General features: G+C 35.2%; 1 protein-coding gene across 1 annotated transcript in view; it reads left to right on the top strand.

Moving 5' to 3' along the window:
* Positions 1 to 871: 871 nt before the first annotated feature.
* Positions 872 to 13758, top strand: part of LOC134496145 (nuclear anchorage protein 1-like) — a 63339-nt gene continuing 50452 nt past the window's right edge. Inside the window, exons 1-4 of the mRNA XM_063301901.1 lie at positions 872 to 997; positions 3016 to 3141; positions 5386 to 5496; positions 11082 to 11207. Coding sequence (XP_063157971.1) covers positions 3126 to 3141; positions 5386 to 5496; positions 11082 to 11207 — 253 coding nt within the window. The 5' untranslated portion in view covers positions 872 to 997; positions 3016 to 3125. The remainder of the gene's footprint in view (positions 998 to 3015; positions 3142 to 5385; positions 5497 to 11081; positions 11208 to 13758) is intronic.

Genomic DNA, 13758 nt, shown 5'->3' with positions numbered 1-13758 from the left:
TATAGAGGCTGTTCAGAGGAAAATGTTCTTTAATTTTTCTGCAAAGAAAAACAGGTTTGATTTAAATGTGCAGAAAGCTGGGGGGAAAAACGCTTTATGAACACTCTGTTCCATTTGACAAGCTGCAACGATATTTACCGCAAAACTGTAAATACAGATTAGGACTGAAAAAAAGAGAATTTGGGGGAAAAGCTGCAGTGTTTTAGAAACCTGGTTATCTAGATGTTCCAAAAAATTTAAGTAAGCAAAAGATGGTTAGTCTAAGAGTGGCAGTGGCAGTGGCACTGTCATTTTGCAGTTTCTTTGTTACATGATGTGGTTGCACCTGGAGGAAATTCCTTCTGTCCCATTTCTTTTCATGCATACTCTCCACTGACAATCCTACTTCACAGTCTTACCTGACACTTGTGAAATTAGAACAATGATGGCCATGACTTTACTTACATTCTAAGTAAAAGAATTTCCAAACTGTGAATTGTTGGAGTCTTAATAAAGCAGGCTCTGCCTTTGAGAACTGTAGATCATTTGGTCACCAAAATGCTAATTCTGGTAATACCTATAAAGACATAAAGATTATATTTAGATCTGTTTTCCTTTCAGAACTAGAGATTGTTGTTTTTCTGTAATCTATTTTTGAATAACTATATTATTATCAACTAGGATTGCTTTCCATGGAATTTACATTTATAAGGTAATATGTAATCTCTTATGGATCTTATGGAACAGGTGATGAAACATTCCACATTCTATGGTTTGTTTGGTTTTTTTATTTCTATTATTTCCTTAAAGAGAAAAATAAAATTTATTGGTTTTATTGTGATACAATCCTATGAGCAGTTAGGATATTTGAAACTATTTTTGGTCATTTTTTTTTCAGAAGAAGAATTATATGCACTCTCTGAGAAGAAACAACACTTGTTAAAAGAACTGGAATCCAAGCAGAAAGAATTGCAAGAAGCTGAAACTCTTGAAACTAGCCAACCAGACAGTATCAGTGGTATGAATATAGTGTTTTCCATGCTTTTGGTGTTTGTAAATAAAAACATAGGATTAGAAAAGTTACATTAGATTGCATTATACATTATAAACAGACGTATAATGGAAATCTAGGCGTACCAAACTTGAAAGACAATTTTGATGTTTTTTTAAAGTAAGACAATTAATTCATATTATTAGAAACTGAAATAACATTCAATGAGTGCAAATTGAATTAACATTAGAATTTGGTTACAGCAGTTATTATTTCGAAAATAAGATATTAATAGCTTTTATTTCAAGTCCATATTTAACCCTTGTTAGAAATCAGAAGAAGGTGGAATTAGCTTTTATTTCCAGCCCATCTCCTTCTCCCATTTCTTGATCATTCACATTTTATGCATCAGAATACATTTGTTTGTTTTAAGGAATGGGAATAGAGCATTTTTAGAATTAAAGTTCTAATCGCAGATGGCAAACTTGTGGTTCCTTTGTGGTAAATATATTTTGCAAAAGAAATGGCTCAAATATCAAAGTGAGATGTTGCAGATGAGTCAATTTCAATAAAATATGTAAATATATTTTTGTAGATTGTATAAATTGTATTAATCAAGACGATTAACACTATCTGAAGGATGGTTTATGTATACTTCATTTAATAGTATGGAAGTATCATGACTTTTATATAACTTCTTACACAAGTTATTATATAACTTCTTATAACTGGTTCTCTTTAAAGTTTTAAAAACCTTTGGATGGCTGATTGAGGCATTTCACTGGAATTTTTGAAATATTAAATCTATTTCAATAATCCATTAAGAATGTATCATAAAAATAGTCCAAAGGTGGTATTTCACTCAGCTAAGACTATGGCAATTCCTTTAGATTGTGGGGTATAAAAAAATTGCTAAGTCTTATCTTTAGTGGCAGTGCCCAATTAGTCATTGCTTTCGTCAAACATTTTGAAGAGATTGGGAAAAAAATTACCCCAAATCTTTTACAGTGAATCCTGAGATTAGTTCACTCCTATATTTCCTAATACATGTAGATTACCTAGCAACCAAGATGAAAAGGGAACTGGAAGGAAAAAATAATTAGAAATATTGGGATGTGTTGGATATGTTTAGTTTGGGAAAGATAAGAATGCAGAAAAGCATGATAGCTGTCTTCAAGTAGCCAAAGAAAGTGAAGGAAAGTTGTTCAGAGTTTTTCAGAAGACAGCATAAGAAACAAGGGTTTAAATAACAAGGAATTAGATTTCAGTTAAATAGCAGGAAAAAATGCTGATGATAACAGCTGCTCTACAGTGGAACACACTGCCTTAGTCATCTGTGTGGGATGCTGTCATAGTGGATTCCTAATCTAATGTGTTAGATTACATAATCTGCAAGGACCCTTGCAACCCTTACATTCTATCATTCAAAATATTGCAGAATAATAAAATCAGCACCTGGTTTCTCAAAAATGCAGGAAATTTCTTATTAATTGCAGTATAAAAATGTTAGGTACAGATGAATCAAAAGCATAATTTTAAACTTAGTAAGATAGTAGCGGAATCATCTGCTTCTTATCCAAGAAACATAATTGGATAGGGGCTAGTAAAGAAACAGATCTCACATCTTTTCTGATAATATCTTCATCTATTTACATGGATTCTTGCAAAGATTCTTGCTTGTTTTTGGAGAGTTCAAAAGATGAAGTTAATTAGTTTGGAAGCCAGATTTTTGAAAAGGTATCTCTGTTTATCAGGATATGTTTTCTGTTTGTAATAATACTTTTATAAAATTTGAATATTAGTATTTAAGAGAAAAGCTCCCACAGATGTGTAATAAATTACTGAACCACTTTTTAAGGCTGCTGAACAGATTAGTTAAAAATGTATAAATCAGATATGGATTCAGAAAGCATTACTGTATATAAATACATTCATATTCAAATAACTAGATAAAACTGTTTACTAATTATGCATTTATATTCAAGGTTGTTTTTGCAGAATATATATTAATGTATTGTTTTGATTTGGCCTGAAATTATTTTTAGCACATAAACTACAGGAGCTAAATGAGCAAAGAAGATGTTTAACTGTAGAGCTAGAGACAACTATACAGGATATACAAAAAATAGAACATTGTGCTTCAGAAGAAGCCTTAATGAGAAGATCTGAGGGTAAGTGGGAAATAAATGCCTATATATCGGCACCTGAATAGTTTTTCAATAGTAGGAGCCCTAATTAAATGGAATAAAGTATGTGGCAGGGTATCACTACAGTTCTGTATACTACTCTTATTGTGTCCTCAGATTCTCATTCAGCAGGTTTGCTCCCTTTTGAAGAGGAGTAGGCAGGAAGATCCTCCTATAGGCCGTTGCTGCATGGTTGCAAGATACTTTGCAGATAAAATTGCTCACATTTGTTGGATGTCTGTTGGATAGAGCCTGATAAGATAACAAGGGCTACATCTTGCAAGGTCACATGGGATTCTACATCTCAAACAGTCAATAGAATTCTTGGTAGCATGAGTTTTAGTTGACTCAAACCAAATGTAATCTTTTTCCCTGACACAAATAATGTAGAATCCTCTAAACCAGATGTATTGAAGTGAAAGGGTTACAAGAATTTCAGCAACTAAACTACTCCGTAATAGAACTAATATATTTCCTAAGATAGTAGGCTGGAGCCTTTCATAAATTATCTCATCTGAATCTGATAAATCGAAAGATATCTCTAGTACTGTAGTTGCAGAGCTTTGGCTTGTGTGGGTGTTGCAAATGAAATCATTGCAGAAGCCAGAGTGCATGAACATTGCCTGAAACTTTCCAGCATCAGTCAGTATAAGGGTAATCTTTCAAATGAATAAAATATTCTGATCTACCTCTTTTGTGCCTGGAATTCAGAATAAGTTTGATCTCAAATTCTTCCTCTTCCCCAATAGAGACATCTGATGTTTTTGTGGTTTTTACATTCATTCTGAATTGGGTCATATTCCCTCTGAAGCAAGAGATCTCTGACATGGGGGGTTGTTCTCCTGGGCTCATGGCTCCTTCTTGAGCAGCAGATGGAGACTCTAGCCCAGAAAGCCTTTGCCCAGCTTTGTTAGTGTACCGATTGCAGCTCTGTGAGATTGGAAAGCCCTACTCAGAGATTCATGCCCTTATTACCACATGATTGGAGTACAGTACTGTAATGCCAACTATGTGGAGTTGCTTTGGAAGGTGATTCAAACTGCACTTCGTCCAGAATTTGTTACCTCAATTGCTGATGGGAGCAGACCACTTCAGCAGTGTAACACTTGTGCTGAGTTCACTCCTTTGTTTACCAATAGCTTTCCTGGCCCAGTTTGAAGTGCTTACTTATAAAGCTCCCTATGGTTCAGTTTCACTTAACCTTCCACATTATTTCTCTGGACTAAATTCAGCCCATCCTGTAAGATCTTCTGAGGAGGGGGTGCTTAGAGTCCCAACATACAAGAGGTTAATGTGATGTAAGAAATATATCTTGACATCACCACTGTGAAACAGCTTGCCCACTGAGGTTTGGTTAGCCTTCTCATCATGGAATTTTTGGAAGGTTTTGAAAAGAGTTATATTATTACAAAAAAAACATGTCGGTACTAGTGGTGTTGAGCTTCCTTTTGAGGTTTCTTTTTTAATCTTCTTTCTAAATGTAGGTATTGTTTTAATGTTTTGGCTGTGAAGGTTGGTGGTTGCAGAGGACAGTGTTTTGAGATTGTATTATTTCGATTTTTTATTTCTTGTAAACAGCCTTGAGTTGATTTGATCAGATAGTGCTAAGTAGGTATAATAAATATTTATTTTATTTTATTTTCATCCCACTTTTATTATTTTTATAAATAACTCAAGGCAGCGAACATACCCAATACTCCTTCCTCCTCCTATTTTCCCCACAACAGCAACCCTGTGAGTTGAGTTGGGCTGAGAGAGAGTGACTGGCCCAAGGCCACGCAGCTGGCTTTCATGCCTAAGGCGGGACTAGAACTCTCATACCACGCCTGATTGGCTCTTGGGCTGAGAGAGAGGGACTGGCCCAAGGTCACTCAGCTGGCTTTCATGCCTAAGGCGGGACTAGAACTCTCATACCACGACTGATTGGCTCTTGGGCTGAGAGAGAGGGACTGGCCCAAGGTCACCCAGCCAGCTTTCATGCCTAAGGCGGGACTAGAACTCTCATACCACGACTGATTGGCTCTTGGGCTGAGAGAGAGGGACTGGCCCAAGGTCACCCAGCCGCTTTCATGTCTGAGGCGGGACTAGAACTCTCAGTCTCCTGGATTCTAGCCCATTGCCTTAACCACTAGACCAATATGTGAGAAACCAAGTTTTTAATTGGAGATTGTGAATGCAAACATATGAAACAATTTTCCAAAAATAATTCTAAAACATTGCTGTTTGTAGAAATAAAATTGCATAAATTATTTGCATGGAAAAAACTTTTATTGGAACATTTGGAATCAAATCTGAAACTGCATGAAGAAGTCCAGACTATGCAACCAGATAATACCACTGGTATGTATATGATAATTCTTGATGCTTGTTTTATTTACAGTGTAAAATACTTATATCTGCAACATGGTCATTCTTTTTGAAATCATTGCAAATTATTCTGTTTGCTTCTGTTAATATTATTTGGCAGTCTGCAAATTAAATAAAATTGATGCAGTTATCACAGTGTATAAAATTCCTGTTCTCTGGATAGAGGATTTGTCAAGTTGCATGCTATTTCATATAGTTTTGTGTGGATCAGTTTTGTAAATGCAATAACAGTTAATATTGTTGCTGCATATTTGCTTTAAAATTTCCTAGGTTGTTATCAGTGCAATTTAATATAATTCAAAACTTAGTTAAAACTTTTCTTATGTTTCATCTTTCAGTTAATCTATATTTTAAATTTCTGAAGTGATAATTAACTTAATCATCTTAGACAGCAAACAGAACAGCTATAATTTGAATTTTCACATATTTATAAATATAATTAATACATTTTCCTGTAGAGATAGATTAATGAAACCCTCGCAATCAGTAGAAATGGGATGAAGACAAAAAAAGTTTAATTCCCTCTTCACTGAAAATCAGGATAAAACTTTAAGAAAACTCGTACCAATCTGAAAAGGGAAGGATCCCCTTCCAATTTTTGTTGTGTCTTGCATTGAAGTACAGGGTTACTCTGAATCCCTTAGCAAACCCTAGAAATAATATTTCTTAGAGAATTCTTTTTGTCACTTTTGGTAACTTGTAGCTAGGAACAGAAAAATGTCAGAGCTTGTGTACCTCTGTATGTAGATGTTGCCATCAAAATATTTAATAAAAAAGATTGATAGCACTGCAGGACTATCCAGCTAACCTTGAGGTAGCATATGTATGCCAGTACTACTCTACAGCTCATGCTGCTTGCTAGGAAAGGGAGTTAGCAATCTTGTGATCTTGTTTGTATATCTGCTAGACTATTTGAGTGGATTATTGAAATAGGGGCTTTTGTTTGAGGGGTAGAGGAGTGAAGCCATCAGCAACTATAGGATTACTGAAGGAAATGGTAAATCAGAACCAAGGAATTTGACATTTTCACACCATTGGTAATTCTTTAGCCTGCAGGAGAACTGTTCCCTCATTACTTCTCTACTCATAAAGATGATTCGGTGTGACATCTTGTAAGCTTTTTCTCTGTTGAGGATAAGCATTTGGCTTTCTTTTAATACCCCTTAAGAGGTCAGTTGACTAAATCAGAGTGTAATCAAAGAAGGTTCTACCTCTTTAGCTAAGTAATCAGTTCAAAGTTTTTTGTAAAATGAGAAGAAAGAATATACCTTCCAGGAACTCTTCCTTTCTCCTTTAGCCTCTTCTTGTTCAATTCCTTGTGGTTACAACTGGTTTAAGTAAGAGGAGGCATTTGGTGCGGCATTCAGTGCTATCCTTCTACAGGAAACCAGAAAAGTTTTTCCCTTCATCCAGACTCTGAAGAGAGCTGAAACAGCTCTGCTCAGGAGCCAGACTACTCAGCAAACTAAGCAGTACATTGAGGGTCTACTTTGGTCTACTACTAAAAAAACACGACTGCTACTTTGATATAACGAAATGAGAAGAAGCATGATTCCAGCTAATATTAAATTATTTTCACTGATTCAGACATACAATTCTTGTGCCTGTCCAGTAGCAGGCTCTGCAAAATGTATCCTTTCAGGATTAAAGATCCAAGTGTTAGTGACACATGATGGTCAAGGGCTGAGACCAAGTAATGGCTCAACAGAGGGGAATCTTTCAGAGATATCCCTCATAAAAAAAGGCTGCAGAAGATGCCACTGTTGGAGTAGAATAGCACCATAAGTCCAACAGTTACAGAAACTTGACTGCTTCATAGTACAATTTGAAAGGAGGTGCATTTCAGCTAGCACAAGATTGAGAAGAAACCAGAAAAACTTTTCATTATCCAGCATAAGGAACAAAGAGGTGCATGTCCCTCTGGAATTGGAGTGGTTCTTGGAGATAAAATACCACCATTCTTTAGAATTCAGAATATGCAGAGCATTCTCCAGACTTAATTGAGAATCAGGACTAATTAGAGACCAAAAAAAAAAAATCAGCTCTTGGTCTAGGTGAAACCTGAAGACAGCTGGCAAAAAGAGACATCCAGATACAGGATGAACTTATTATTATAAAAGAACAGGTAAGGACTGCCCAAATGCATGACCTATTGTGCTAATGTGATTGCAGTCAGAAAAGTCATTTTCTAGGAGAGGAGGTACACTCAGGACATAGCCAGAGGCTCAAGCAGCCTTTATACCAATGTAGAAAGAATCATGGAGAGATTCTGTGTAGGGGTTAGGAGACAGAAAAATCAGAAAGGAAATTGAAAATCATTTGAAGAACTGCTTAACTGCTAGATGAGGAGGCAAAGAGAAAATGTCAAATGAACCCAGCATGCTGAAACTGCAGTCAAATTTGCATTCAGTGTAGAGAAAAACAAAACATTTAATCTCAGCTCCAAGAGAAAATATGACTGGCATTATTTAATAAATTGCAGGATTCATATTACAAGTACTGAGAAACAGACAGTAATTTCTACTTTGCAGCATATTCTTTCTGTACCAATGATCTTCTCAAAGCCCATAATATTGAAAGAAGTCATTTATGGACATATCCCTAATTTGTACGTTTGAGCATTAATGTATCTAAATGACAAACATTGCCATGATTTATAGTAAAGAGGTCTGGTTGATGCAGGAGCCAGATGTTGACCCTCTCTAAGAAGGGGAGTGAACCATGCCTAGTGTGCCCATCAACGCATAGTGACAACAAAGCTCATTCTGTCTTATAGAATCCTTGCAACAACCTAAGTCCGCAGGGTCTTGCAAACCAAATTAAGTTCCAGTTTATAAATGTCATAAGGGGGAATTCTTCTTGGTCCATCGACCCTTCGCCAGCCAATCAGAATGATCATCATCCAGAGATCAGTGATTGCCTATACCCAATAGTAATTCACAAGCCTTAGATATTGGAAGTATGAAGTACAGTAACTTCTGGTGAGAAATGGCAAACTAGCATGTCTCCGCTTAAGCGGAGATGATGCAGCAAACACGAAAGGACCGGTGAGTAGACCGGTCCCATGAAACCTCTCTGGACAAGGAGAGAACTGGAGATCACCCAGCTGTGCTCTAAATGACAGCTCATCATGAGGAGACTGCAGAACAGCAGTTTCCTGCGGGTTTGAGCACCAGGAGATGAAGGGAATGATCATGCTCTCAACTGTAGTGGAGCCTTTTAAAGGACACCGAGTTAGCTAACCTCACTTTTTCGTCACTTTTGGAAATTACCTATTTAACTACCTTAAAGATATTAGAGACCTTCAAAATGACAAGTTTGAAGAGCCATCTGGTGAGTTTACCTTCATTCTTAAATGAAAGAAAAATTAACTGTAAGCTTAAAAACTTAAAGAACTAGAAATAAATGGCAAAAAACTATATAAGAATTTGATTTTACGGAAGTTATAAACAAATTAAGGGACCAGACAAACATGGAAATATGGAATATTAGGAGTTTTGTCTAAAGTTTTTGGAAATAATTATATAAATAAACAGAACCTTTGTGGGAACTAATTTGTTTAGTCTATCCTATCCTAAGTCAAAACAGAAATTTGAGACTTTATGATTTCAGAAACTGAACACTAGAGGGGATTAAAGATTCCAGGCAGAAAGAGAAGAAAAAAAGTGGAAAAACCTGTATCTTGTCTTGGTCAGCATTGGAAGCTGCAATATGGTAGAAAATGCTATGACATTTGAAATACTTCAGGAGATCTTTGAGGAATGGGGTCAAAAAATAGCTTCAGTTCCAGCAGTGATGCTGGCTTCCATGAATAGATTATGTTCAAAAGATACTGAAGAAGAAATCACTGATGTGAAAGAGAACATTTTGAAAGATTTACAAGATAAAGAGATGAAACAAACTTTGCCTGATACAGAAATATCAGAACATAAAGAATTTTCAGAAATACTGGAAAATAAACAAATTATGGACTATAAGATAGAGAAAAAAAGTGGAAATACAAATGACAAGCCAAGAGACTGACCTGGATAAGGCCTGGACTTACAAAGGAAGTTGGTTAAAGCCTTAAAGAAACCTTCAAGATGGGAAAAAGCAAAATTGGAAGGAGATCAAATCCTACAACAGCATCTGAATGAACTAAAGATTAAGATTGCTAGAAGCAAAATGAAGGAGTACGAAGTTGGTTTGTTTGATCAAGGTTAAAATAAGACATGTTTGTATAAATCTGGGACCCCTTTATGGACTTTTTGCTGACACCAGGACTCAAATGTTAATTGTTTATGGATTTGCATATGGTTAAGGGATAGCTTAGGGAAAGAAGAGATACTTGCATGTAACTTTATAGGGGGTGATGAATTATTAAGTTTGTTTTTACTTATGATGAAGATCAAAAGTTACTTCTTTAAATATTCCTTTTTTCTTTCTCTTATTCTTTTCTTTTTCGTTCTGTACGCATTTTATTCTTTTTTATTTACTTTCTCTTCTCTTTGAGTTTAGTTTGTATTTTCTTTTACTGTTGTTATTAAAACTTTCAATAAAAATTATTAAAAAATAAAAAAGGAAGTATTAAATATAGCTTTAACCAGGAGTCCTTAGGCATTGTAAATAACACTGGAAGCGTCAGCGGCATTGCCACAAAATCTTGAAAAATCAGATCTTGGATTGGTTGCACTATCTGCTTTTTCACTAAGCTCAAAAACATTCCATTTTATCTATTCTACATAACTTTTCATGACCTCTGAAAATGAAGTTGGTCCGAGTCAGTAACCTTAGCTTCTATGGAAGACATTGAACATGCAGGTTAGCAAAGAAGACTGCATCCTGAAGCTGACAGTTGGCATGGAATATAGTAACACCAAATGTCAGTGCTAATGAGGTTATGGAAGGGTAGGCAAGATGGCACTGTGAACATACTGGTAAGAGCAAATTATGACCAGTCCTGACCATGATATAGAACAGGATTGATGGTGATATCTGGAGGAAGTAACTAGAAGAACCAAGAGTAAAACATAAAATGGATTAGCCATATTTTAGTTCCCTTGAAATCAGTGAGTAATATTCCACTGATTTAATGGGAACTAAAGAATTACTAACTTCATCAGAATTGTATAGTCCTTTAAGATTGGCTGCTTCTAACACTATACATCAAAGACATCATGCTTCAGTCTTCCCTTCCTTAATAGTTTTTTTTGTGATTAAAAAAAAAGCCAGAGGAAACCATGAAAAACTTGGGCAGGAAAAACTACATGACCTGCAGCCCATATAAAATTTATTGTTAAGAGATGGAACAATTGAAATCATTGTCTGAAAACATTCTTATATATACCTACTTAAAAAGTCCCATTGTGTTCAATATTGCTTGCTCCCATATAGGTGGGCATAAAAGTTCATCTGGATCCAATCCTATAGAATTATTTATTCAGTCACTTCAGAAAGATACCTTCCTTTGAAGGTTTTGAAATTTATCTTAATATTAGTTAATATTGGCTAATATTAAAGAACATTCTAGCATTTTCTATAAATATATTTCTTTCATGTGCTTTACATTTTTAATCTAGAAAAAAAGATACAGGAAACAAATGAGCAAAGAAAACTCTTAACTGAAAACCTGGAGGCAGTTGTGGAAGATGTAGAAGAAATGAAAGATTATATTTCAGAAACAGGAGGAATTATCAAATACCTTGGTGAGTAAAAAAAGGAATATAATAAAATCCTTAAATCCATCGTAATCCTTGGGGGTGAATAACGCAACCTGTATCATGACTTAAACTCCATTCCTTTTGTTTGTGCATCTTGATGTCCCATGCATGTATGTAAAGGGCAGAACATGTGATGTAATGTCACAACATGTGGTCTGTCATTCTGATGACACCTTCCTCTCCTTAAATTCTGATGACACCTTCCTCTCCTTAAATTCCTTTGATTTTTATTGTGATGATTAAGATGATCATTTTTAAATATATATTCTACATTATTTTCAGATACCTGAAAATGATCATATAATTTTTTTAATAGTAAATTTTATTAACTTTCAAGAAAAAAATAAAAACTACAGAAAAACAAAAAACTACAAAGAAAGAAAAAAAACTAAAAAGGTGTGGAAACACAAGAGAAAAACTTCAAATTTACAAAAAGATGTGCCTTCCAATTTTTCACAGCAAGGATATACACAAATTTCCGTAATCAATCTCTTACTCTATATTAAACCAAAACATCACATTATTTCTATAAATCATTCCACTTCAACACATAATAAAAATCACTAAGTACAGTTACTCCTCCCACTTATATTAAAATAAAGAAAAAATAGTTCATGTAAACCTCCTAAATATCTTTCTCCCCATCAAAAGATAACACCTATTTAATTATTCCCTTCCTACCACTATTCTATACCTTTCTGTCTATTATAATAAGAAATTAAAAAGCACGTAAGTTGTCTGCTATTATACTTAATAATACAATAATTTTAATAATCCCAACCTTAATAAACCCCAAAAACAAAGACAATTCAAAACAGTAATCCCGTATCATTAAAAGCGAATAACATCAAACAAATCCTTAAAGCAAATCAGATAAACATTCTTTAACCCTAATACAACAATTATAATTTTAATCTTAATAAATCCAAAAAACAAAGACAATTCAAAACAGTAAATCCAAATCTTTAAAAGCAAATAGCAACAATCAAATCCTTAAAGCAAACTGGATAAACATTCTTCCACTTTATCCCACTTCAAAATAAACTAGAGCAGTTACATATCCCCACAATGTGCACAGAGCTTTTCTCTTGAAAGAATCAAACAGCCAAACTGCCCCACTCAAGGATTCTAGGTTGTTTTCATTGCATTCTACCAGAAGATCAATTTTGTTTATGGCTGGCAGATCACTTTCTCCCTTAGATTTCTCCAACTTCACTATCCAATCTTCATCCAGCATCTTGATAAAAATCCCAATCTCACTCTTAAAAAAGACCTTTCTATTGCTCTTAAATTCCCAATTTTATCCAACACATCCCTAACCTGATGCCACATTTTAGATCTCATATTTTCCACAATATCCTGGATATCTTGCATAAAAGCTTGATAGAAGTCAGAAGAAATCTGTTTAAAATCTTGGTGTCAGTTAGAAAGAATGTTTGAAATCCTCCATGTCTCACGCAGTAGATTATGGCACCCCCTAGGAGCTTAACCAGAAAAAGTCAAAGATATGGAAGAGTTCCGAAGTGTGTTTACATAAAGTAAAAGTGAGATAGCAGACAGTTAGTGAAAATAGAATGCTGAAGGTTCAAATCAGCCAATTCAACGTGTAGGAAAATGCTAATATCTTCAAATTTAATTCAGAAATAATAACTGGAAGACAATTGTTTACTGTCAATCCTCCTTTATATTTGGAAGGAAAATGAAATCCAAAACTTAAAAAAAAAATCAAAAAATAATCCCAAAAATAACGTTAAGCACCAAGAGAACCAGCTTCTCACTGTAGAAAGCCTCTCTTGGGGTACGCATACTTAAAAAAATACAAATTGATGATTTAGAAATGGGGTGGCCAGTCTTAGATTCCCTTTAAGGGCATAGCACGGTTTGGAAAATGATGACGTCCCTGCCTCCCAGCTGGCTTTTACCAGTCAAATGCAAAATGTTGTTTGTGGTCTTCTGGCTGCAAGCAGCCGTCTGGAGGACAGATGGGATGATTCCAGGTATTCTCCTTGATCCGGAGAATGTTTCTGGGCTTCAGGAAAACCTTCCTGAGCCCGAAAAAAATTACCTTGATGTCAGCTCCACCTGCTGAACACAGCCGTTCAGTCTGCCATTCCCACCGGAAGCTGAAAATGACCAAATAAATTGATTAAATGAATAATAATAAATAATGGTCAGCCATTTGCCGATCAATTTTAAGGGGCTAACAAAGGTTAAAAACATTGAATAGAAAAAAATTATAAGAAGAATAAAATATGCTACATCAGGAAGCAAACACATAATTCATATGATACAACTGGCTCATCTAACTACCTGGACCTGCTCCTGGTGAAAGAATAAAGTCTTCAGGGCCTTCTTAGGGGCTGGCAGGGATGGGTCCAATGAGGGTTTCCATAGAGCAGGCACCATGACAAAGGAAGGTATGCTTCATTAGTTCCATAAGATAGCATTGCTTGATTGAGGGGGCCCAAACTATCCCAGCACTGTCAAATTGTATAGGACTGGCAATGATAACTAGAGACAAGTGGTTCCACAGATA

Source organism: Candoia aspera, chromosome 4 (genome assembly GCF_035149785.1).
Source record: "Candoia aspera isolate rCanAsp1 chromosome 4, rCanAsp1.hap2, whole genome shotgun sequence".
Lineage (NCBI taxonomy): Eukaryota > Metazoa > Chordata > Lepidosauria > Squamata > Boidae > Candoia > Candoia aspera.
The sequence above is the reverse complement of the archived record's forward strand: the minus strand, read 5'-3'. Positions and strand labels throughout refer to the sequence as shown.